The 23,689-nt window shown below is 53.8% G+C and overlaps 1 protein-coding gene across 1 annotated transcript; it reads left to right on the top strand.

Moving 5' to 3' along the window:
* Window positions 1-18,235: 18,235 nt before the first annotated feature.
* Window positions 18,236-23,398, top strand: LOC122380015. Its single transcript, XM_043362746.1, has one exon. The coding sequence runs from the start codon at window positions 18,335-18,337 to the stop codon at window positions 23,027-23,029; it is 4,695 nt and encodes a 1,564-aa protein (XP_043218681.1). The 5' UTR covers window positions 18,236-18,334; the 3' UTR covers window positions 23,030-23,398.
* The last annotated feature ends 291 nt before the right edge of the window (window positions 23,399-23,689 follow it).

The following is a 23,689-nucleotide window of genomic DNA, read 5'->3' as shown; positions in this document are numbered from 1 at the left end:
GCCTCGAACGCCGCGTTGGCGACTCCAGGGGGCCACTCGCGGCATGATCTGTCAAGTGAGTGACAGGCCATGATATTCCAAGCGTCCGACACGCAGTCCGGAGTCGCTGCGAATTGAGGACCCGCTCTCAAGCTGTGGCGCCCCTTGATGTCTCGCAGGGTCGCGCATGCCTGACGGATCCAGCCGCTCCTCTGAAGACGACGCAGAGGGGCTCGGTCAGTCATGGACTGGACAGCGGTGCGGAGAGGGTGCCCCGGCGTTTCCAAGATCTTGGCGACGGCCGTCACCCTGAGTGTCTCGATCTTCTGGGGCACTGACCGCACGTCGACCATATAGCGAAGAGTGGGTCGTGCCGTGTCGCGAGTGCATCCTGTTGCGATTCTCAGCGCGGCGTTTTGTATGCGGTCGAGCCTCTCGAGGGAGGATGGGCTGGCCGTAATCACCTCTCCACCGTACGTTAGACGGCTCAGGATGAGGGAGCGGTAGAGTTCGACGATGCGCCGCTGGCAGACGCCCCTCTTCTGAGCCATCTTCAGCGTGCCGAGTGCCCTGGTGCATCGAGAGACGACCTTCTCGATGTGTGCGCCGAAGGTGAGGCGCCTGTCCAGCGTAACGCCGAGATGAGTGATGGTCTCGGTGTCGGGTATAGGCTGACCGTCGTAGCGAAGTCGACATGGAGGCAGGGGCGTCGTTTTGTATAGGCCTGGTAGGGCCCGAGCCCTACCAATGTTTATTTGGGCCCTACCAGTGTTCGCTGAGCTCTACCAATCTTTTGTCACTTGGTAAAAAATCAAAATAAACAGATAAGCAAATAAGCATATATGTACATTCGTCACAGATGTGTGTGGCCTGTGGGCCGTAGGAGCTGCTGTCGCGAACCCTTCGCAAGCCGGCAGGGGATTCTTAGGGAACGGCAAGGTGTCCTCACTCCTCAGGCCGGCAAAGGGTCTTCAGAGGCCGGCAGCACCTTCAGAAGTTCAGTGGGGTCCTTAGAGAACGGCACGGTACTCTCAGACTCCGGTGGGATCCTCAGAATTGCCGGTGTGGGCCACGCAAAAGTCACTGGTGGGTGTCCGTCAGATGCATATGTGTGGGGCTTTCAGAGGCGCCGGAGTGGGACCTGCACAGTCGCCGGTGAGGGCCCTCTTAAGCGCCGTTTCGGGGCCCTCAGATACACTGGTTTATGGCCATCACAGATATGCGTGGGACCCTTAGAGCTGCTGAGCTGAGTGCTGGTGCGGGCCCTTCATAGGACGACAAGGGGACCTCAGAGGTCGGTGACGGTGGTGCCTTCAGGAGCGCCGAGGGGGTCCCTTTAGACCGGAATAGTATTCTCAGACGCCACTGGGACCCTCAGAGTCACCAGTGTGGACTCAGTGGAGCCGTCAGAGTCGCTGGTGTAGGGCCTTAGGAGCCTCTGATGAAGACCCTCAGAACTGGGGGAGAAGGGGCCTCAGAAACGCCGGCGTGGGCTCTCAGAAACGCCGGTGTGGGCTATCAGAGGCACTCCTCACAGTTATTGGGGCCCTAAGAGAATTGGGGTTGGACCATCACAAGCGGGCATGCAGCTCGTAGAGCCGGCTCCTAATAGGCCGGTAAGGGCCCTCAGAGGCCACCAATAGGCCCTCAGAGCCGAGGCCACCAATGCGCCCTCAGAGGCCAGCAAGAGATTCTCAGAGACCGTGAGGGGCAGGCTGGTAAGGGGCCCTTGGCGGCCTCTTAGGGCCTTAACTGGTGACAAGGGCTCTAAGAAGCCGGCGTGGGGCACTTACGAAGATCTTAATACGCCACTTAGGGGCCCATGAGATGCTCTGACGAGCCCTGTGGGGTCCCTTTGAGACGAAATATGGCCAGCGTGGACCCTCAGCGGCCGATTGGCGCCGCAGGGACCCGAAGGGCCCCCTGGACCCGATGGGAGGGGCACGCGCCCCCTGTGCCCCCCCCCCCCCCACTTGGCTACGCCACTGGAATCTATCGTGCTATGTTTAAGATCTCTGCAAGATGTATCCCCCGTTTGCTGACACTGCAGAGAAAAGGCAAGCTCGAAAGGAGGCTTAGCGGGGTGTTTGGTCCCTTATCGAATATCTAGAAGATATCATTGACTTGTCACCGTAAAGGAATTGTGGGTGTCACACGTTGACACTAAGGGACACCGTGCCGAGTTGCACAAGTGGAAGCACAGTGCACACCGAGTAACGGCCACCAAATGAGTGGTACGAGTTGAAGTTAGTCGGCAAAGTGATAGCGGTTACATTTTGGTATGCCGACGGGGCTCTGCTTGTCAACTTTCTAAAACAGGGGCGCACAATTGATGATGTGCGTCCATTCGATAGACATCGAGGAGAGGCTATAGGGAAGCTGACATAAAGTGTGCAACTGATCCACGGCCACGCACCTGCGTACCTACTTGCGCGGGGTGACGATAAGTTAAGTGATGAAATGTGGCTTCGAGTTGTTGTCGCATCCACTTTTTTCCGGACCCTGCACCCTCTGGTTGCCACCTCTTCCCCAACATAAGGAAATTAGCAGTGGCAGCTTCGCTGACTGCAGGGAGACTAAAGCAGCCGTCTTGGACGTGGGATGGGTCCAAAACCCAATTGATTATGGAGACTTTGAGGGCTCTCCCGAAGGCCGAAGCGCTGCGCGAAATGTGTTTGTCTTAGCGGTGGTTATTTGAATAAATGAACTTTTTTGTCTAATAAGTCGATGACGTATCTCTTTGCTTCTTCATGGTCGGGCATGTAACTTTCTGAATGCCGGCTTGTACCGTCATCCTTTTATTTTGGCAAGCAGGTCTTTCTAACTATCGTGGTGTTTCGAGACCTCGTTAGTTGTCGAACCCTGCGATTGGCGTGGGCCTTCAAAGCCGTTCCTGGCCCCGTAGCCGTCTTTTTCATTCGGCTTGGGCCATCAAAACCGTCCCTGGCCCCTTTCAGCACAGCCGTGCTTTTAAGTCGGCGTGGGCCTCTTTCAGAATGGCGTGCATTCCTCCGACACTATTATAACTGCCTATTTAACTGCACGTTTTGTGCATGGAGCTCGTTGAGGACCTAGACTTCCAAAATGTTTTTTTTTTAGATTTTGGTTTGTCTTGTCAATGACCAGGGCGAAAAAATAAGTGGCCGAAATCCGATGAGAAAGGCAGATTTGGGGGTACCCTACCTTTTAAGCCCCGCCACATGTGGCCGGCCGCCGCCTTTGGGCCCTACCAATCATTTTCGGAAAACGACACCCCTGCATGGAGGTGGGCAGTGCTTACTCAGAGATAGCACGCAGGCTGTGGCCTTCGCAGGATTTATTTCCATGCTGGCGTTCTGGCAGATTGTTAGAATATCATCCAAGGCCTCTTGCATGTGACGCTCGAGAACGGCCATGTCCTTTCCCGTGCCGACCACCAGAACGTCGTCGGCAAAGGTCAGGACACGAAACTTTTTAGGTTTTTGTAGTTTATTCTGGCCAGGGCTGCGGAGTCGATGGATTTTCGGCGACTCCGACTCCGACTCCGACTCCGGCTTTCAAAAACCAGCTCCGACTCCGACTCCGGGCAGAATTGTCGACTCCGATCGACTCCAACTCCCGACTCCGACTCCGCAGACCTAGCAGGGCTGCGGAGTCGACAGATTTTCGGTGACTCCGACTCCGACTCCGGCTCGGTTTTCTAAAATCGACTCCGACTCCGACTCCGGTCACGACTCCGACCGACTCCGACTCCGACTCCGACTCCGCAGCCCTGATTCTGGCTCTTCGTTATTGAAGCTTTGTCAATGTCATCGCAAAAGCATATGACGCACAAATAGGTTCTTTTTTGGATATTCATTCAGTTTCACCAAAATTCGTGATATTCCAGACACTGATCCTGGCGAACCGTTCATACGTACCTGGGCGGCGCTACCATCGCTGTGTCGCTATAGATGACGCTGTAGTCGCTGTCGGGTCGGCTACCAGCTCCATCAGTGTGCCTCTAGGCGAGCAGCTCAGGCTTTCACCGCCCCAAAACAGGTAGGGGAGAGTGGGGTAATTTGGCCGCTTTTTTTAGAAAACGATATAACTTAAAATTGACGACACATTTCTGCATTTTCTCAACGCTGGCAGGTGTCGCATTCATTTTACTTTACTGGACAGTGAACTTGAAATGATAGAGTAATTACTTATATTGAAATTGTGACGTATTACAAAGGTCTGCAAGGCGGCCAAATTGCCCCACTAGCAGGGTTATTTGACCGGGGGTGTGGGGCAACTTGGCCGGTGTTAGTTTGCGGTCGGGATTTTCTGTTATATTGCGAGTCAGCTTCAGATTCAGCAATGACGTGTGTCCTATGACGCATTTGCTGCATTTTGGAGGTTGGCTCAGGGGTCACAGGGGTCAAAATAGCCAAATTAGCGGCTCTAGATGCGATCACCGTTTTTTACGAATAACTTTTGAAGTAATCAAGCTAGGCCAAAACTTTGAGTACCATCGTAATTCTCTCGTCAGTCCGCATCGAAAGATATATGTGTTGACCTTGAGAAGTCAAGGTCAAAGGTTGACCTCAGGTCACGTTGCATCAGGTCGCTTAACCTCAAGGTCACGTGATTTCAAGGTCATCATGCATATCATTCGATGCGCCTTGGCGAGCTGAACAGAATGAGACCATTTGTGCGGCTGTATCATTTTTATGTAAGGATTTATTAGCAAAAAACGTTTGGTAACCTTTGATGACGTCACATGCTCTTACAGTTGACCAATCGGAAGTACAGGGTGGGGCAGCATAATCGGGAATAAATATCAAACGGGATTATTTGGTCATGAATTTAAAAATATAGCTCCAAGCACTATTTTAACAACATCCCATCAATCGGTCACCTTTTACCTATCCCTCATCCTATTTGACCGCCCTTCGCGTCGATGACCTTCTCAAGGCGGGTCCAAAAGCACGCGCATGCACGTGCAGCCTCCTGCTTGTCCATGATCGCCCATCAGCTTCGTACCTTGCACTGAAGACCGTTTTTACTGATGATAAGTTGTTCATTAAACTTCTACCAAAAAACGCTCCATATAAAGAATTTGGTCGGATTTAAATCGGCGGAGTTGAAGGACCAGAAGTTTTTGGTTCATCTCAGGTGGAGGTGCCCTACACAATAACATGTCGTCCTCACTGCAGTACCAGCACGGACAGAGTCCTCGTAAGACGTGATCTGGACCGTCAGTGATCCTCTCTTTCGACGACTCCACGTGAGTCTGCCAGAGTGTGGATGTATTTACCAGAGGTGCTCGTTTTATCCGGGCTCGATGAAGTAGGGTGCACCACGTGCACCTCCCTTGAAGACCACCCATAGGTCCATCACCTCAACAGGATGTTTACTTTGCATGACCGCTGCAATATACTCGATACAATCCCCTATATGGCATGCCATTCTTTTTTATCGTATTCCAGTCGGTGATAAGATTTTTGGTCGCTGAAGTTTTGAACATTGTTTCTTTTTAATATGCTCAAGAGCTTCTTCCTTATATTCAAGTGAGTCATCTTGTATGTCCTCTGCTAAAAGTTATTTTACGACGATTACGTTAACTTTTTGTCCTAAGTATCCCCACACAATCCTTATCGTCCGTGATAACACGTTGACCTGTCCAGCAACCTTTACGTGGAATGGCATTGTTTTAAACAAAATGTTCTTGTTTTACTCGTTTAACATTAGTGTCTATGGGCGCGCGCAAAGCACTTGGAGCACCGTCGAACTATTTTGCTGCTCTTTTCCAGGAAGTTGCATGCTCATGGATGTAGTCATGTCAGATGATGCACAACTTTTGGGCGTTTCATTGCCATGATATAATTTATCAAAATAATGCCATGCCTACTCATGACCAGAGCCCAAAAAGCATTCCCGATTATGCTGCCCCACCCTGTAAGGCATCAAAGTAGTCAAAGTTGGTCATGAATCATGTCATTTATGGTACAATTGACCATGAAAACTCGGCCGTCCCAGCATAGTGACCATGAGCGCACCGGCCAAGTTGCCCCACTAGTCCCGGCCAAATTACCCCATATTGCCATTCTGAAAATTTATGTCTATAAAGTCATCACGGCTGTACGGAATTAGATAAAATTGCTCTTGGAACCGCTGAACACCCCCAAGAATGGCGCTATAATGTCTGAATTCGTTTTTAGCCCAAATACTACATGTTATACAACTTTGTAAACAGAAGTAAAAGTTACCATTTTCTAATGAAATTAACGTTTTATTAATTTTGAATAAAACTACGAGGGGCAAAGTTTTGACATTTGTCCTCCAGTTATTTCTACCCATGACAAATGAATAGAGACTAGAGTTATTTCACTCACTTTTATAAGACATCGTACAGGTGGGGGCGGCCAATTTACACCACCGGCCAAATTACCCCACTCTCCCCTAGTTACGTGATACGTCAGCCCAACGTCTTCATACTATCTGCTATATTCCATCAGCTGATACACGTGTTCTCCGGACATAAACACAGTTTTTTTTTTCGCCGCACATTTCCTTCGTCAGATAACGAGCGCGGTGAGCCAGTAGGAAGTAAATGCATGGCTAAGAGTAATTGCTGGTCTGGAATTATCCACGGTTCAGAGCCAGGGCGACCCCTGATCACATGCTGTGAAATCAGCATTGTGTGGATAATATCACCCTTATATAGCCGTACTTACGTAGCTGCGTAATAAAAAAGCTCCGTTAATTTTCTACCTCATGTTCCGGAGTGTGCTGAGATTCCGCCCAATGCGTATAATTGGTGTGCTTCTGAGAACATGAGGACTACAGTACCTAGTTTTATCGCCGAGACTATCTCGTTTATGTGTTCTTTGGTAGGTACTGCGGTTTCACTAATTTCAGTCACTATCCCACAACATCTTACGTACGGGCTGTCCGAGGTAGAATTTGAATGTTTCGTAACGATGACGAAATTTGACGTGTCTGAGGCCACATTGTGCCGTTCGTAGCATGTAGTAAAAGAACACCTCACCATTGCTAAGCAGAGGAAAGACAACGGGAAGCTGGTGACTTCTCTCCCGCCCCTCCCCACCGTCTTCGGCCTTTTCAAATGTCTCTATCGACGACCTCGAGCAATCGGACACGGACGGCTTCGCTCGGCAGTTGAGCCATGCCCACTTGACCGTCCCACGCACAGCGCTGGCCAATTTCAGGTCAGACGCCTCCGCTGCCACTGCCGGAATAGCAGACATTCGTCAGGATTGGGCGCCGGGTAATCCCAATCCGCGCCGAGCGGTCTTTCGGAAATATGTGGGTCGATCGGTTTAAGCACCGTGTGACGGAAGCGCCCTGGCATCTGTCGTGATGGGTGTGTTATCTCGCAGCGTAACTTAGGTGTGACGTTGAACTACAGTCCTGACCTGACCTGGCCGGGCTGTGCGCCGTCCCCGCCCTGTCGGAGGAGGGTGTCATTATGAAGCGCACTGGACCGTGACCAATGTGACCCGGCTGGCGGAGCTATTCGTCTGCCGACCTCTGAGGTGCCGGCGGAGGTGCTGCCCGTCAGGATGGAGCGGTCTGCTCGTCTGGGAACTGACCGGCGGGCTGGTCTGCCTGTGCGGTCTAGACAGTAATGTGGTCTGGAGTGGTCTCCTGGTCTATGATCTGACGTGACCTGATCTGCAGGCTGACCTAAGGTCCAGTAATGTGGTCTGGTGCGGTGAATGACCTGTTAATCGGTCAACTTCTTGAGTTTGACTGCATCAGGCGGTCTGGTCAAGTGACCGACCTGACCGGCTTGACCATATGCCGCTCAGGTTCGACCAGAGTTGGCATCTTTTGAGGATCCGCCTAGTCCAGTAATACTGGTTGTCTGGTCAGGGTGACATTTCAACTTGTTTTCCCGTTAGTATGCTTGTCATAGTATTGGTTCCTAGCAATGCGTGTGATTTGTAAGTGAATTCATGTAGTGCCTAGCCGCGTTATTAGGATCGCAACTCTTTTATCCAGGCTTATGGTGTATCCTCTGCTTACAGGGGGTCAAAGAGTTCGAAGGGTCTCTGCTTCTGTATGTTAATGCTGGCTACCGTCAATATTTGTTTACTAAGCCTGAATAATATTTCATGCATCACTTCTTTTGATGGACGTTTTAAGCCACCGATATGGTGTTATTCTTTCGGGCATGCATTCAAAATCGCTTGCACTGATGCTGTAACGTCCTTCAGTCGATCTTTCCGTCTTGGCAAAGTTCACAGGGATGATCTTACGTTGATTTAGCCCTGCAGTGTTCTTCGAAAGACAAAACATTTGTCAGAATTTCTGCTGTGACATCCATTTGTTGTACTTGTTAGACATGCCATACTTAGTCTTATGGTTAACATTTTTAACTCTAATTACGACCCCGCAGACTTTTTGCGCTGTCACGTCCTTATTGGCACATTACGCTGCTGATTTATTCGCCCACAGCCGTGTCAATAATCACGCCGAATAACTACCACCTTAGACCAGGCACGTCATGGGACCACTTGACACAGCGTTTGAGCTAGTGGGGGCGCGTGCCCTGCCTGGCCTGGGGCTGACAGGGACGGCTGGGGCAGTGCGGAGGGGGACTAAGACAAGGAGGGGTGTAAGTTAGGGCTTCGTGGCCAGTCACGACGTGTGACGTAATGTCACGGTACCCTGGCACGGCACGGTACGGCGGTGTGTGCTTTGTGACGTCAGCTGACGTGTGCAGTTCGTATACAAGCCCTGGACACTTTTGTGGGCGAATGCAGGCCGACTGATCGGGGTCTATCGGTCACCGCCGCTGCTCTATCAAACGACAGCCCTGACTGGTGGTTAGTGAAGTGAGGGCAGGCTTCTTCCAATTGTGCATGTCTCTGCGACTATTGTCTGATCAGTTGGTCACTCTGTGTTCAACTTCTGAAGTGATGCAGTCAGATGGTGGACGAACTAGAGGGTCCATCTCAGTGCAACTGTCACGCTGCTTGACCTAATCCCGTCCCATCCACACCGGTCCGTTCTGCCTGTCCGCGGCGGTCCGGTGGTCCGTTGGTCCGGGGCGGTCCTCCACCGGTGGTCCGTGGTCCGGTCCCCGGGGCGCCGGCGGTCCAGTGAGAGGTGCTATGGACCATGTCGGGACCCGCCGGCGGCTGCCCTGACCGCGCCTACACGCTGTTCTGAGGCGCCGCGGGACCAGGGCGGTGTTCCTCTGATCCAGGGCGGTGTGCCTCTGATCCAGAGCGGTGCGACTCCAGGGCGGTATGTCTCTGATTCCGGTCTGTGTTTTACTGATCCTGGTTGGCGTCTCTTTGATCTTCGGCGGTATATTTCTGATTCCTAGCGGTATGGGTCTGAACCAGGACAGTGTGCCTTGACACTCAAATGGTATGCCTCCGAACCAGGGCGACGCATCACGAGGGGTGCGCCCGTTATCTCGGTCGGAAACCTCTGTCGCAGTCCTTGATAACCCAGCCGTGATGACCTTACGGACTCACGGGCCCACCCGGCCCGCGGAGTAACCGACTCACTGACACTAGCCTAGACGGACCGAGTCGAACGGCATACGGTTGAACCGGGGCTGTCATGTACGGACGGACTGGTATGATTTGCGTTCGCATACTGCTACCGATGCACAGATGGTACGCCAATAATCTTCGGTAACGTCTTTGTATAGACTGATCGAGACTGACGACTTCATTCGCCGACAAATGTTTGATGGAGATTGGCGGATAAAGCTACCGGTCTTGCTTGAGGAAGAGAGCTATACAATTTTGTTTATTTTAAGTTGAAAATGAAGAAAACAAACTATGGGCTGACATAAGCATGTAATCTAACCGCAACAATAGACATTTATCATCGTTTCGTGTCATTATCACAGACTGCGATACTGTTTGTACTGTCTGGCTGTGTTTGCCCGACGGCTGATGATGCCGGCCATCTGGTGTCTGTCGTACATGGATCCTGTCTGAAATGTCTGTCCGCCGGTCTCTGAGTGATCGATGAGCTGGATTCTGTCGTCTCCCGGCCCTGCGGCGTGTAGACAGCATCGAATCGGGAAAGACAAGGAAGGATATCAGGTGCAGCTCGTCTGCTTTGTGCTGACAGTCGGCAGTGCAGCTGTGATAAGCCAATGTCACATGACTGTCGCCGGTGGGAACTGTCATGTCTCCAGCCTGTTAGCCTGAGCTCGTTGTTTAGTTACTCGCTAGGCGGGGCAGGTCATTATCCCGTGGGATCAGACGAATTGAGCCCGTCATTTCGCTGCCGCCACGGAATTGTCCGTGTCGGGCAGTCGCGGAGACACCGTTCACGAAAATTATCCTCAGCCTGCGCTGTTTTTCGATCGGAACCTACCCGAAATTGAATTACCTCAGAATGGAATCCGTCTCCGGCTCGTGGGAATCGGGGGGCAGATCTCCCGCCTGTGCTGCGGAAGTGGAGCTTTGCCAGCGCGGTTGAGACCCGCCGGAGCGTATCGAACGTTAGTGGATTCAGCGGGCGGTGGACCGACGGCGTACAGACTCGGCTCTCCGCGTGAGAGACCCTGTCGACACACGCTCTCTGCTCTGATTAGGAGTGAGAGATGTGAACGCTGGACGGTCAGGCTCTGTCGGATCGCGTGAGAAACGGTAGTCTTTCTGGTATGCGTCTTTTTATGTGATGTGTGGAGCGTCATGACTGCGTTTTATACATAAATGGCACGAGTAGTGTGGATAGACGTCAAGTTTTTTATATTCAGGTCTAATTTAGCAATCGGTAGTTGTATGAAGATTTCGTGCAATGATGTTTGACGTTAATGGATATTATGTCCTAAAATATTTTAACGACTTGGTTTAAACTTTCACGAGTTTCTGTCATGGAATAATTTTCCGTGATGTGATTTTCTCTCAGGTGTAAGATGTGAATTTTCTCTCTTGAAATGCTTTTGCCTGAATGATTCTAATACTGATGGCGTGCTCGCCTGGGCGCATACGCGACTGCTTTGCCGTCGGCAGCCCACCTTGCACTGTTTAGCCGGGTTCTTGATACGGTCCGTTGGCTGTTACTGGGACACATCTGACAGTTTGTGGCCTCAGTCGGACACAGGCCGGGCTCACTTCGACTTCTGAGGTCAGCTTTACCTCTGCTGAAGTCGGGGCCTCGGTCTGGGCTGATGAGTTGGGTACGGCTCACACTACGGCATACTTATGCCTCGCTGTCGTTTTTTGTTTTACTTGTGTGATTCCATGTTGCTCAGTGCTCACCCCACTCTATGCCATACCAGGGTCGCCGCCACCAGTCTCCGTCTCCGTCTCCGGGCCAGGGTTCACGGCCCCTGTCGCTCGGGTGTCACGGCCCGTATCGCCCCCGCTGCACGGGAACGTCCTGCTGTCACGGCAGCGCCGTCACGGCCGTGACGCAGAGGTCGTGACGCCCTGGTGGTGTGACGACGGCGGCTCTGTTGTGACGCTGGCGTCTCTGTTGACTCGTCGAACCGAAAGGAGGCCGAGTGTAGTGGCTACGATTGGAGCACTGAGAACATATTCCTTGTCGTAGATGACCGATAATGCTCATCTCGTATGATGGATTACTTCTGACCGAAGATCGATGTTAGCCCGCTGGCTGGTTAGTGAGTTGGGTACGGAGCCTTTGGAGCCGATGATGGGCCAGCCAGGCCGTCGGTCGCGGTGCGGTCGAGAGAGTGCCGCTGACGTAGGTCACGGCGGGCGTGAGGCGGCCCGTACCGTCTGGCACGGCTCGTCGCTCGTCAGCGGCGCTCCACACGAGCGCGTCAGACGGTCACGGGCCAGCGAGCGATCCGGCGCACCGCACCGCTCCTTCCGCTCAGCGGAGACGGCTGAGGGAGACGGGCGTCGGAGACTAGGTTGCCGCGATATTCAGGAAAGACGGCCGCTCGAGATGGCAGCCGCACCACTCATGAGATTAGGAGATGGCTGCTTTGGAAGAAGAAGACTCGGCGTGGTGATGCCGATGATGAGCGAGCACCAGGAGAGGGCGCAGATGTAGTTTGCTTTTTGACCTGATTCAGGTTCTCCTTTTTTTCGTTCCTTGGCCTTTTGTAATCATTTCTACGGCTGTCACCTCTCGAGGAGAATTTTAATCCAAAATGGGTGGAAGTCCGTAATACCCAGCTAATTTTGGCTCCCAATCGATCGATGTCTTCTAAGAAGTTTTCTCCGATGGCAAAAGCACCGCCCGTGGCGGCGGTGGGCCCAAACGAAAATGGATGGTTTGACATCGAAGTTTGACGCAACCGCCGAGTATTGGTTTTATGAGTCCCAAGTCCGTCTTCTTTAGGGCGCTATTTAGAAGAGCGCCGCCTCAATGGCTGTGCCCTGTCGTATCCCTGTAGCCGGTCATGCGCCTGTACTTCAGCCGCTCCTCTGCCATTACGAGGCTTGTTCCTTCCTTTCTAACCATTCGGTCTCTTCAGTTCGGGAGCGCTCAGTCTCATTTGAGCCACACTTTCCTCTTGTGGTGGCCACGGATATGCGTGTAATGGTACTGCTCTCCTCTGGATAATTGTTGAAGGTGAGACATCCCCGGGTGCTTCTCCTGCCGGCGGCAGTGTGAACGTCCCATTCGTACCTCGTACCGCACTTGTTGAGGCCGTCACAAAGACGTTGGATCCTGGTGATGAAACCTCCGTCACTCCATGCTTACCAACAGCGCTACTCGTTTCATTCCCTCTTGCACTGCGGCGAGTGAACGACCCTAGCGTGGAGCTGGCGACTGAGAGCAGCAGCAGCACCACTGCGGCCGCGCACACGGCCTGGCAGCAGCAGGTGCGCAGCTTTTCCACGCCGTGGCGACTCTCCACCAGCGGAGGTAGCGGCGTGGCGGGGTAACTCTCCGGCATGGCCACCACGCCGGGCCGGGCGCGCTGGCCGGCTGACTGTGAGGAGCCAGTCGCCTCTATCCGGTCAGACGATGTCAGACTGGTCGCTGATGACATGGCTGGAGGTGATGTTACTGGAACATGGCTGGTACGGAGGACGGATTGGCCGCGAGACACATGTCAAAGCGCTGAGCCGGCGCCGGTGCCGGCATCGCGAGCTGCCGTTGGCACACTGATGGGAAATGGAACGGACACCATCTGGCTGGTGTTGATTTGGAACGGGAATTCTTCGTATCGAGTGATTGGATGTGAGTTTGACTGTTTGGACTGATTGATATGCGAAATTTAGTTTGTTTTTAATAACCTGGTTAATTTAGCGCCGAAATATTACAATCGAGCGTTGCTTTTGCCACTGCTTCACTAGATTTTGCCGCGGTTTTGAATTGAATTTCAAATCGTGACTCTCGTCAGTGTCCACTTCTCATCCGAAGATATCTCAAGCCATAGGAAGCTAGCTTGCCTCATGCCTCACATATGCTGGCATCACGGACGTATAAATACGTCCGTGGCTGGCATGCATGAACAAAGAAATGCAGCAGCCAACCTGCACCGCTTATTTAAACATGCTCGATGTATTCCTTTGCGCTCATACATGTCAAGGTAGAACAGCGATGCTTTCCGGGTTCACCGATCTTTAAACAACCTACCTGTGTGTAGGGTAGCCGTTGCTAAGCACGCTACATACTACACAAAACATTATTAAGCACTCGCTCAATCATCAACGTCTCAAACACCGCAGTCATTGAGAAAGGAACTAAAATAAGTCATTTTCATAAACAATCAACATGTTGCAACTTACTTAAATGCATGTTTGCGCTCACCGGACCGTAACATGCAAGCTTAGTTTTTAAACTCTGCTTCATCATCAAGCGATCGATGTGTTTATTGTCGTATAATCATGTTTGATCGACTCTGATGCCGCCGTTATCTGATGGTCTTCCGTTGTTCTGCCGTCATCGCGCTGCCCCGGAGCTGGCCATCTGCCGCCCCGAGTCGGTGATGGTCGACCGATCGGCTGCAGGCGGTGGCGGATCGTGGGGTGAGGGACTTCCCATCAGCTGACGAGAGGAGAGATTTCCTTCATCCTACGTGACAAGAGACTCGTTTCCCTCTTTCTTGGGACGAGAAGTTCATCCACCCACTGGATTTATACTTTTGCAGGATGAGGAGCTGCATTCTTCTCCCTTTGGAACCAGGGGCCCGCTCCACTAGGGCCCCCAACGTAGACTTTTTGAGGATCTCATGTCGGATTCATGAGGGCCCGCTTCGGACTTGAGGTTGAGCAGGTCCCTTTCTCCACGAGACAAGAGACTCCCTCCTTGGACGAGACTAGGGTTTCCCTTCCCCCCAAGTACTGAACGCTCCAGTGGGAAGACCTGCAGCTCTGACCTCGGTACCGGCCCTGAACTGAAGGACGGTGGGGGAGACAGGTGGCAGGATACAAACTTCAGTCGATATTCCATCAAACCTTATCTTAAAACGAGGGAAGTCAGGAACGATGCAAATTTTTAGTTGCCGGGACCCTGTTCACGTGCGATTTGAAGTTTTCCTAGTGTTCGAACTACGAGGTTGCTGTTTTGCCCTCACACCCGGCTCCCCGCCTGTCACTTCACGCTCTGCTGGAGCCTCGTACTTTGTATCTGCAATCGTCACGCAGACTGACACATTGCTGCATATTTACGGACCCACACCCATTCCAACGCAACTTAGCCCGACGTACTAAAGCAGCTGCGAGACGACCGACTGCCTCGATAGTGTCCCCTCGTCGGACGCTGCGCCGAGGCCCGCAGTGCCATTACAGAGCTCTCGCGCCGCGATGTCGACTGATATGAAAATGCCCTCTCACCGCGCTGACACTCTGAGTGGTGGCCTGTTGCGACGCTTGACTGATCCCGCTCCGCACGCTCCAGGCTACCACTGAGACTGTCACTTTGCCAGTGGTGCCGCGAGAGAGGTGAAAGATGAAAAATGGGCTTATTACCTAGGGGATTGAAGCGTCGCTTGTTGATGTATTGTGATTCCATGCACGGTGCAGGTTTATTCAATTATTTATGAATGTTGGGGCTACATTTATGGCTGTTTGCAGAGTAGGTAATGTACCTTGTGTACATATTTATTTTTCGCTTTATTTTTCATGCTTAATAATGCATAGGTATTTTATTCGTCAACTGTGCTGAACACCAAACTAGCACTGGAATTTACCATATAAGAAAGGAATCTGAAGGCTGCGTCTAACCTACCTATGTTCTCAATTATCAATATGGCCATTCACCATTCATCAATACCACATTCACAAATTGCCTAATGAAATCGGATTAATTGACTCATCACCGGTTCCTATCGTCTTGATAGTCTCGCTCGCCGGTTGTGCAGTAGCTGCATAAATCAGATGCGCCGACATATCTTCTCTGCGGTGTGAGGTACGGCGCCTGTGCAGCCATTATTTGTCTCTGTCGTGTCTACTGAGTGCCGTGAAGTGTGCTCCTTATCTCTCTCCACTACGACCGATGCACCGCCCGGGTTTTGTCTCTGCTCTGGGGCCTAATTCGGACATACGGCTGTCGTCGGCACTGAACGCTTTATTGGTATTTCCCGAGGGCAAATTGCTGTGATAAACACACCAATCGAGAATGTGGATTGCCAAATGTAGCGGTGTGTATTTTGGCGTCGTAAAACTTGGGAATTGTCGTCCTGATTACTGATCAGTGAATTCCAGGATTCCAGATGACATTTTACCGTTCCGCGTATTTTCTATTGACTGTTCCGCTTCGCCAGGTAGAGAAAGCTGTAGTGGTTTGGAGTACCGTACTATCACATTTGCCATTTCTAACAGCTTCTTACTTGTATCAGGTCAAACTGTTAAAAAACATGTGGTCCTTGTTTGCATATTTATAGTATAGGACTGTAGGTGTTTCCGCTGGCTCCGTTATAATCCTTTCCCAACTCGGTCACTGACCGGCTGGCGTCTGGTACGGGACGGTAGGAGAGGCGTGGTCGGACCATATGTCTCATATTGTGCCGCCGGGTGGTGCCGCTGTTGCCACCGGCCCACCCGCGATCACTCGACGGGAGTCCGCAGCACACGAGAGTCTGCTCTCTATGGCTCTGCCTCCCCTCTTACATCTTCCTCCTTTTCCACTACTTTCCTCCCTTAACTTCCTCGTCATTTCTCTCTTTCTTTTTTATTTTCATTTTCCTTTCATATCTTTTGCTTATTTTCATCCTTCTTCCCCTTCACATCTCCCCAATTCACATGCATTCTATTTTGTTCATTCTCGTCTAAGCAAATTACTCCCTTATCTTTCCCTGCCCATCTCGACTCCTCCCTTCCGTCATTGCTGTCACCGCTATTGCTGTCTCCTGTCATTGCCAGTGTTCGGACCAGCTCAAACAAAATGTAAGGGTGATGGCGCGGCAGCAGCACCTACTGCTGTCTTGGCGGGAGGCCTACACTCTGGAGCTAATGGAACCTCTTTAGTGTCATATTTGTCATAACTGACGGCCTCGCGCCGTCCTCGCCTGCGGCTATAGGAAGGATAGGGTACCATTCTGTTAATGATATGATGCTTGATTTTAGTGCCATATATCTCAGTAAAAGTCGTCTAATTCCGCCTTTGAAGATGCCTCCCTGCCTCCAATCTCGGATCTGATGGCCGTAGTTATATCCCATTAGTCAGATCCTCAGGTGATGATCGGATAAGGAACGGATGCACTGCGTGGTGAGCTGACCCGAGGGGTGCGTTTTTATGGCCACCCCGGCGCCGTCCACGGTTGACCGACGCACATTGCTGGGGGCTCCCGCTCGTGTTAGGGCTGACCTAACGCCATGACCACCGGCCTTACAGAGAGCTCAGAGAGTGGCGTCTCTGACGGGTGCGCCGCGGCGTGTCCGATTATCTCTAATTGGAGCGGTCAGCCGTCCGGACTGGCTGCGGACCGGCTCACAGCTGGCGTAGGTTGACCGTTACTACCGCGCGTCTGCCGGTCCCTTGCAGCCCGCTCATGAATCTGGCCCGACCGCGGTGCGGGCGGCCGCTGCGGTTAGGATGGCCGGCCTACTGCTGACTAGCGGTATCCGAGCAACAGCTGGGAGATGTAAACATTTTACGGCTGCCTCCGATCGAGTTGGAGGCTTGTTCTGCTCGACATAGCGCTCCGGTGAGAGGCCCAGTCGGTGCAATGCTCCCAATGGAAGATAACACGCGGTGTTGTCAAGTCATTGCTACATTTTACACCTTGCATTTTATGGGACGAATGTGACGTCTTTCCGCGTTTGTTTATCACGGAAAAGTGTGATGTTTTTGTAAATAGTTAACTGCAAGGACCATCCATAAAAAAATGATTGATGACTCTTTTGCATCCTAAATTCATATGTTGCTTGCTATCGCGCATTTTCTCACTTAAGTCCTGTTATTATCTGCGAACTGAAAGGCGCGATATATGCATGTAATTCGTTTATAATAAGGCATTATTACGTTCATGTCCCATTAAGGATCGTATGTTTGACGCCTGAAGGCAGCAATAGCATGACCGGGTATCGTGGTAAGTTGTTTCTAACGGTTCATGTGCCTATGTGTATGCGGCCTGTAATTTTTCACCAACGCGATACATCACAGCAACACGGCACACCCATTACCTTTTTTTCAGCCGTCCTTTTTTAATCCTGCTAATGTCTGCACAGCTGCTGAAAGAAAATTTTGTTACTGCCACGTTCAGTGGTAGCGTTTGACGCGATAGCGGGAAATTCATTTTTATGATGAAATAAAATGTTATTTATATTTGAAGTTTAAGTTTTTGTTTGTTTATTGTACCCTTGATTTTCATTTTTATATCTGCTTAAAATCTGCGATCAAATCTATTTAAACTAGATGAAGAGTTCGACGCTCTGGTGCCAAGCACATCATTTATCTGAACTTGTTCTGGTCCGAGGTGCCGGGCGCCGATAAAGGCGAGGACAAATGAACTACACGGATACGGCGGGATCTGTCAGCGTTACCTTTGTGACATGCGACACCCTAAACTAATGACAGTAGCGACACCGAGTTTCGCCCCGTCGCCTCGCTGTTCACCGGAGCAGCTGAATTCGCCTCTCGTCGGCGCGGTGACGCGTGGAATGGTGCTAGCGCCCCGCACCGAATGGCCGTCTCCGCCGGTTCCTCTCGACTTGGCTCTCATGCCCCGCTCTCAGAGCCACCATCTCGCCTCCCCGCTGACTTCGATATGGTTGCCTGGTTTTCGGAAAGTATATCGGCGACGGTGGTGGCCGACGCAGGCAACTCTCGCCCTGACGGCCGTGTAACGGCGGTGGACTGGCGCCGTGAATCGCGTGCGCGGCGCGGCGGCTCCGGACCGTCAGCCCCGAGCCACTGCCAGTGTCGTCTGAGACGCGGAGCCGACCGGGCGGGCCGCGCGGACGGCGGAGCGCGGCGCCGCACCACTGCACCATACTGCACTCTGCACCAGTGAGCACCAGCGCGCACCGCCGGCACCATGGTGAAGAGCATGAAGGAATTCGCTTCCCGCTTCCGGCGCGGCAAAACGGCCGGGAAGCAGAAGACGGAGGTCAACTCTGCCCGCTCTGTGAAGAGTGAGAAGTTAAAGGCAATCGAGAAGACCAAATCGAAGGGCTCGGTGGGTCGTTCACTGAAGCGACAGAAGCGTGAGCAGCTGCGGCAGCTGCTGGACAGCTTTCCTCGCGAGCTGGCGGCAGGCGAGGAGGCTGTGGTGACTGATGTGGCTCGCATGGTGCAACGAGAGATCGAACGTGAACTGGATCAGCTCTCCGCTGACGAGCGGGCGGCGGGCGATGATGGGGACAGACGCGCCGGCGCCGGTGGTGGTGGCAGTGACAGTGAGTTCTACTCGAGTCGGCTGGAGGTACGGCGACAGGTGTCAGTGGCAACTCGGCCCGAGCCGAGAACCGCAGGCAGCGAGTACGACTCGTGGGCTGAACAGGAGGACAACTTCAACAAGATCTACGAGCCCATTGACTTCCGGGTGAGGTTGGACTCTTGGCGAGACATGAGTCGGGAAGAGATGCTGGACAACGTTCGTAGTCAGCGTTTGCGGCGCGAGCTGCGCCATCTCAGCCGGTCCGAAATCCTGGCGCGTATCGCCACTCTGCACCGCAATCCGACGCAGTTGCGGCGACGGCGGCGCTCGGGCGACGAACGTCACGGTCAGGAGAGACGGCAGGTGCACGTCGAGGCCGACGTTCGCGTCGTGCGCCGTGGCCGTGACCTGGAGCGACGTGCCCCCGAGGGACACTCGGACACCGACTTTGACGAGAGCGAGTATGTGTCACGGTCCGACGTCCTACGCAACCTGAAGGGCGGTCGGCGGGAGGCGGATGGCGGTCACAGTGCAGGGAAAGCTCGGAACGGTTTTTCTGGTGGCGACGGTGGTAGTGGTGGCAGCAGAAAGTTTGTGTCCAGGCTCGAAATGACACTCACGCCAGTGGCGGGTGCCCCGCCGCGCAGGCCTCGCTTCGATGCCGCTTCTGCCTCTGACTGGGACTCATGTTCATGCACTTCGTGCGGCTGTGACACGTGTTCTGTGTCGAGCGCCGCCACGATCGTGCGCCGCGGACACCACCGCGAGTACGTGGTCAACGACGCGGCCTCAGAGCGCAGCGAATGCGACTCGTGGTCGGCGGCCGAGTCTTCTAAGAAAACCTCTGATCATGTCATCATGGAGCAGGAACATCGTCTGAAGGCGCTGTCCAGACTGGATGACGAGAAGAAGCGGAAGCTGGGTGCTGAAATCGTGGAAATGGTACAACCGGTGAGTGTGGCTACGCTTCGGAAACAACGTCAGGTTCGCGAGCTGAGAAAGCAACTGAGTGGCTACACTGGCGACTGGGAGACTCTGGAGGACATCAAGGCCGGCAGGAAGGAGCAGCTGGTGCGCGACCTGCGCCAGAAGCTGGCCGAGACGATGAAGCAGCCTGACAGCGACGACAGGGTAGAAAAGATTAAGTCAGCGCTGCGCAGCGTGATCGAGGCAGATGACGTGGCAGCGCTGCCCAACGTCAACCTTGGCCTCATCTACGTGCCAATGGAGGAGAACATGAAGGCCAACTCGGGCTCCAACAAGACCTCCAGCAGCAGGGAACAAAACACTGACGCTGACACGTTTGGGAGCTTGGATTCGCTCATTTTCGAGCCCAAGCCTCCGAGCACGGAGGCCATCCTTGAAGAAGAAGAGACTGAAAAGCGTTCCGAACCCTCGGTCCATGAAGACAAGGAGGGATCGTCTTGTAATTGCTCCCCATCAACTTCGGATGGCGAGGGCGGTGACGAAGATGATGGAGAGTCCGTAGATGAAAACGCTCAGCTATCGGATGACCAGTCTTCAGAGGACGAGAGCGACGGATCGGTTGAGGTCAAAGCCGGCAGACGTTCTGTTCAGCTCATGCCTGAGCGTGTTATCAAAACAACTCAGCTGCAAGTGCCCAAAAAGGACGGTTTCTTCAAGCGTCTGTTTCGCTTCAACCGAAAACCGAAAAAGCCCGACGATGATTTCGAGGTTCCGCAGGCAATTCGTGACTTCGACCACATTCTAAACGTGGCGATCGATTCTGATCCCGACAGCACCCTCAGTTTTGAGAGTGTCATCTTCAAGGGGCCGAGTGTGGAGAACATGACGGCGAATGAGACGAGTCGACCTGCTCCAGAGGCACCTCCGTCTCCGAAGTCAGCCACACCAAAACTGTCTGCTGAAGACACAGTAGAACGAGTCGTTTCTGCCAACATGAAAATGATCAGCCCTGTCGCCAACGGCGTCAGTCCCGACTCCGCCGTCCTCACCGATTCCAATGACGGCGATCAGAACACGGCCAACCATGAGGAACTGCCCGTCACCGAGGATTCCAGCAGAGGTGCGAACCTGTTACCGCCCTGTAGCATCTCCAAGGGCACCATGCCGACGTATGTTGGGAACCTACGACGTCAGGCGTCACTGGCTGGGTCGCTGCGCTCAAGTCACTACAGCCGCGATACGATGACCCGACCGCCCAGTGCCGGTCCAAGCATCTACATGGAGCGTGTCCAACATCCTCAGACCGAGGATGTTACACGCGTCGCCCAGCTTGGTGACATGGACAGCCGTTGCAGTACCAGAAGGCGCCACGAAAAGGTGACGCAGCCAGGCACCGACACTGTTAGCCATCACTACGCTCAGCTCAGTGACCCTGCAATCAACGGCGACGAGCAGAGGAAGATGCCTGCTTCAAGAACTCCGTCGCGTCATGAGATTCAGCGTGGCCATGGCCAGGACGATGATCAAACCACATCAAGCGATCAGCAAACCGACCAAGAACGGGAAACCACGTCTCCGGCAGCGTACGAGCGTGTCCACTACGACTCAATCGACAGAACAGCCCCGGCGGCGGAACAAGCTCCCGTCTCGCACAGTACGTACGAACGGGTATCGCTTCCTCAGGGCGAGCCCTCTAGTGACTCACCTGTGGCCTCACCCACGTCACCTGCGGCGCCAGCGACTGCCGAGCTGCTGGTGTACGACTCTCGCCACGGAGAGCCCCTGTACGGCACCCGAAATCGCGGTTTGGTGCAGACGGCCGCCTGGTGCGGTGCGTACGTGCGCACGAGCGACGAGGAGGGCTCAGACGGGCGACCACTCGTGTTCCGAGACGGCCGTCCGGTGCCGCTGACTGAGGAGATGTTCCGCCAGACCTCCGACGAAGCAAGTGACGCGGAACGCGCCAGCGCCGGTGCGCCGCAAGTGGAACAGGGTGCTGGCGCCGAAGCTGGTGTGAGTGCGCAGGACGAGAACGCTTACGAGGACATATCGCTGGGCGATGAACATGAGGTGGAGGATGAGAGCGCTCCGGAAGACGCAGCAACTGAAGACCATCAGGGGGAGGTCGGAGGTGAGGGTGCTGAGGCAGTTGAACAAAACGTAACGGAGCCGACACCTGCTGAAGAAGGTGTCGGAAGCAGTCCTGCAATGCAACAAAAGCTGGACCGGCTGGCCAAGGTGGGCGCCGTGCCCATTGGCTTCAAGAAGCGAGACTCCATGCTGCGTGAGCTCAAGTCAAAGCTGAAGGAGCGGTTCAACACCTCGGACACTGAGCCGGAGCCCGCAGAAGGAATGCGCGACCATCTCGTTCGGGAACTCTCCAACGGTGGCTCGGTGGCGCTCAAACGTGAACAGATGGAGAGCCAGTTCTCCCGTATGTTCCAGGCGGCGCGCGCAGGGCTCATCCACGTGCCTCCGCCCCCGCCTCCGCCGCCTCCCCCGCCGGCGGTGGCGATACCGCCCGCCCTGGCCGTGGTGGAAGAGACATCGGCAGACGAGGGCGACATCCCGGTCGAGGTGCCTACACCAGACTATGACACGGACTCGTACTGCGAGTGTGAGTTTGAGGAGTCAGAGTCAGAGCGTGGCGGTGCTCCCAGCGAACACCTGGAGCGCGCTGTGGCCGCTGCCACGTCACCTCCTCCAGTGGGTGTGCGAAGTCCGGAGACCGTTCTGTCGGCAGAGCAGAGCGGTGACAGACACTCCCACCGCAGTTTCCATCTGCACCCGCCGCTGGACTCTCTGGATCCGCCGCCACAGGGCGCCCCGCTGTTCCGCGCTGCAGCCGCTGCCGCTGCCGCCGCTACAGCGGGCACCACCTCAGCCTACTCGCTCTCTAAGACGAGCACCACCTTCTACTCAGAGCGTGCCGGTCAGACCAGCGAGCTGGAGGCGCCGGGCTCTTGGCGAGTGGAACCCCGCTCTTCAGTCGCCTCGACAGCTCGCCTGCCGAGGTACTCGGGCCCGCGACCGTTCCGTGCCACCTCGCCACGGACCCGGATCACATCTCCCGTGGGTGTCACGAACAACGCTGGTGGACCTCGGGTCAACTGCTGGTCAGACCTCGAGAGTATCATCTTCGCGGAGGGCAGTTCGGGCGAGTCGGCTGCGGCGCCGCCGCGGCCGCCTCTACCCACCTCCCGCATGGACACTTACCAGGACGAGTGGATGTACTGGGACCAGAAGGTGAAGCTGCGCTCCTCGGCCAACCCGGAGGACCGTGAGCGGTGGCGTGACGAGAAGACGCGCCGGATGCTGCTCTGGCTGCATCACAGCGACTCCACGGCGGCCGGCTCGGCAGTCTGGTGGCAGGTGGGTGCTGCGTGCTGCGGCGGCCGCCCGCGCCGCGGTCACGGTCACGACTGACTTCTGTGTCTCTTGTCTGTCACTGACTGATGGTCGCACTTCTGTGACTGTCTGTCACCTTCCGCTGGGGTGCCGCCGATTCGCCGAGCGCTCCCAGACAGTCTTTCTTGCACGTTTTGTGTTTGTGAGCCAGCCAGTGGGCCTTGTTTGATCAGCGTTAGGGATTTGTCCGGCTGCATTTCGGTGAGAAATGCAGCATGATACAAAACCAACGTTGGTCTTTATTTGTTGCCATACATTTTTTTATCTAGTTTGATGCGTAGATTCGCTCAACTAGCTACGTGATGCGATTTTATGGATAAGCATTATTGTCTTCTGTGTTGCCTAATATGTTGTGTATAGCTTGGTGCATGTTGATTGATAATACATAAATTCAATCACTTTCCGTCTTTGGGTTTTCTGTTCTGTTTGGTGAACGGGTAGAGAGTTGGGACCTGGGGGTGATTGCCTTCAAAGCATGCTTCATCTGTGAACGATTTTGAAAGCCACTCTGCCCGACGCCGATTTCATTTGATTATACTTGAGAACAGCGTGCTCGAAAACCACCTTCATTCAGCATGCCCCAGCGGAATGGGCATAAGTATGAACCCTCGCACGACCAGGCCATTTCTCATAACACGAACGACCAGGGGGGGGGGGTTGTTACGACCCCCCCCCTGG

The sequence above is a fragment of the Amphibalanus amphitrite genome, unplaced genomic scaffold (assembly GCF_019059575.1).
Source record: "Amphibalanus amphitrite isolate SeventyFive unplaced genomic scaffold, NRLGWU_Aamphi_draft 000090F_arrow, whole genome shotgun sequence".
NCBI classification, from domain to species: domain Eukaryota; kingdom Metazoa; phylum Arthropoda; class Thecostraca; order Balanomorpha; family Balanidae; genus Amphibalanus; species Amphibalanus amphitrite.
Note: the sequence above shows the minus strand (reverse complement) of the source record. Positions and strands in the feature narration are given on the sequence as shown.

Excerpts from the sequence above, each read along its gene's own strand:
- LOC122380015 (XM_043362746.1), top strand. The coding sequence starts at position 18,335 with ATGGTGAAGAGCATGAAGGAATTCGCTTCCCGCTTCCGGCGCGGCAAA.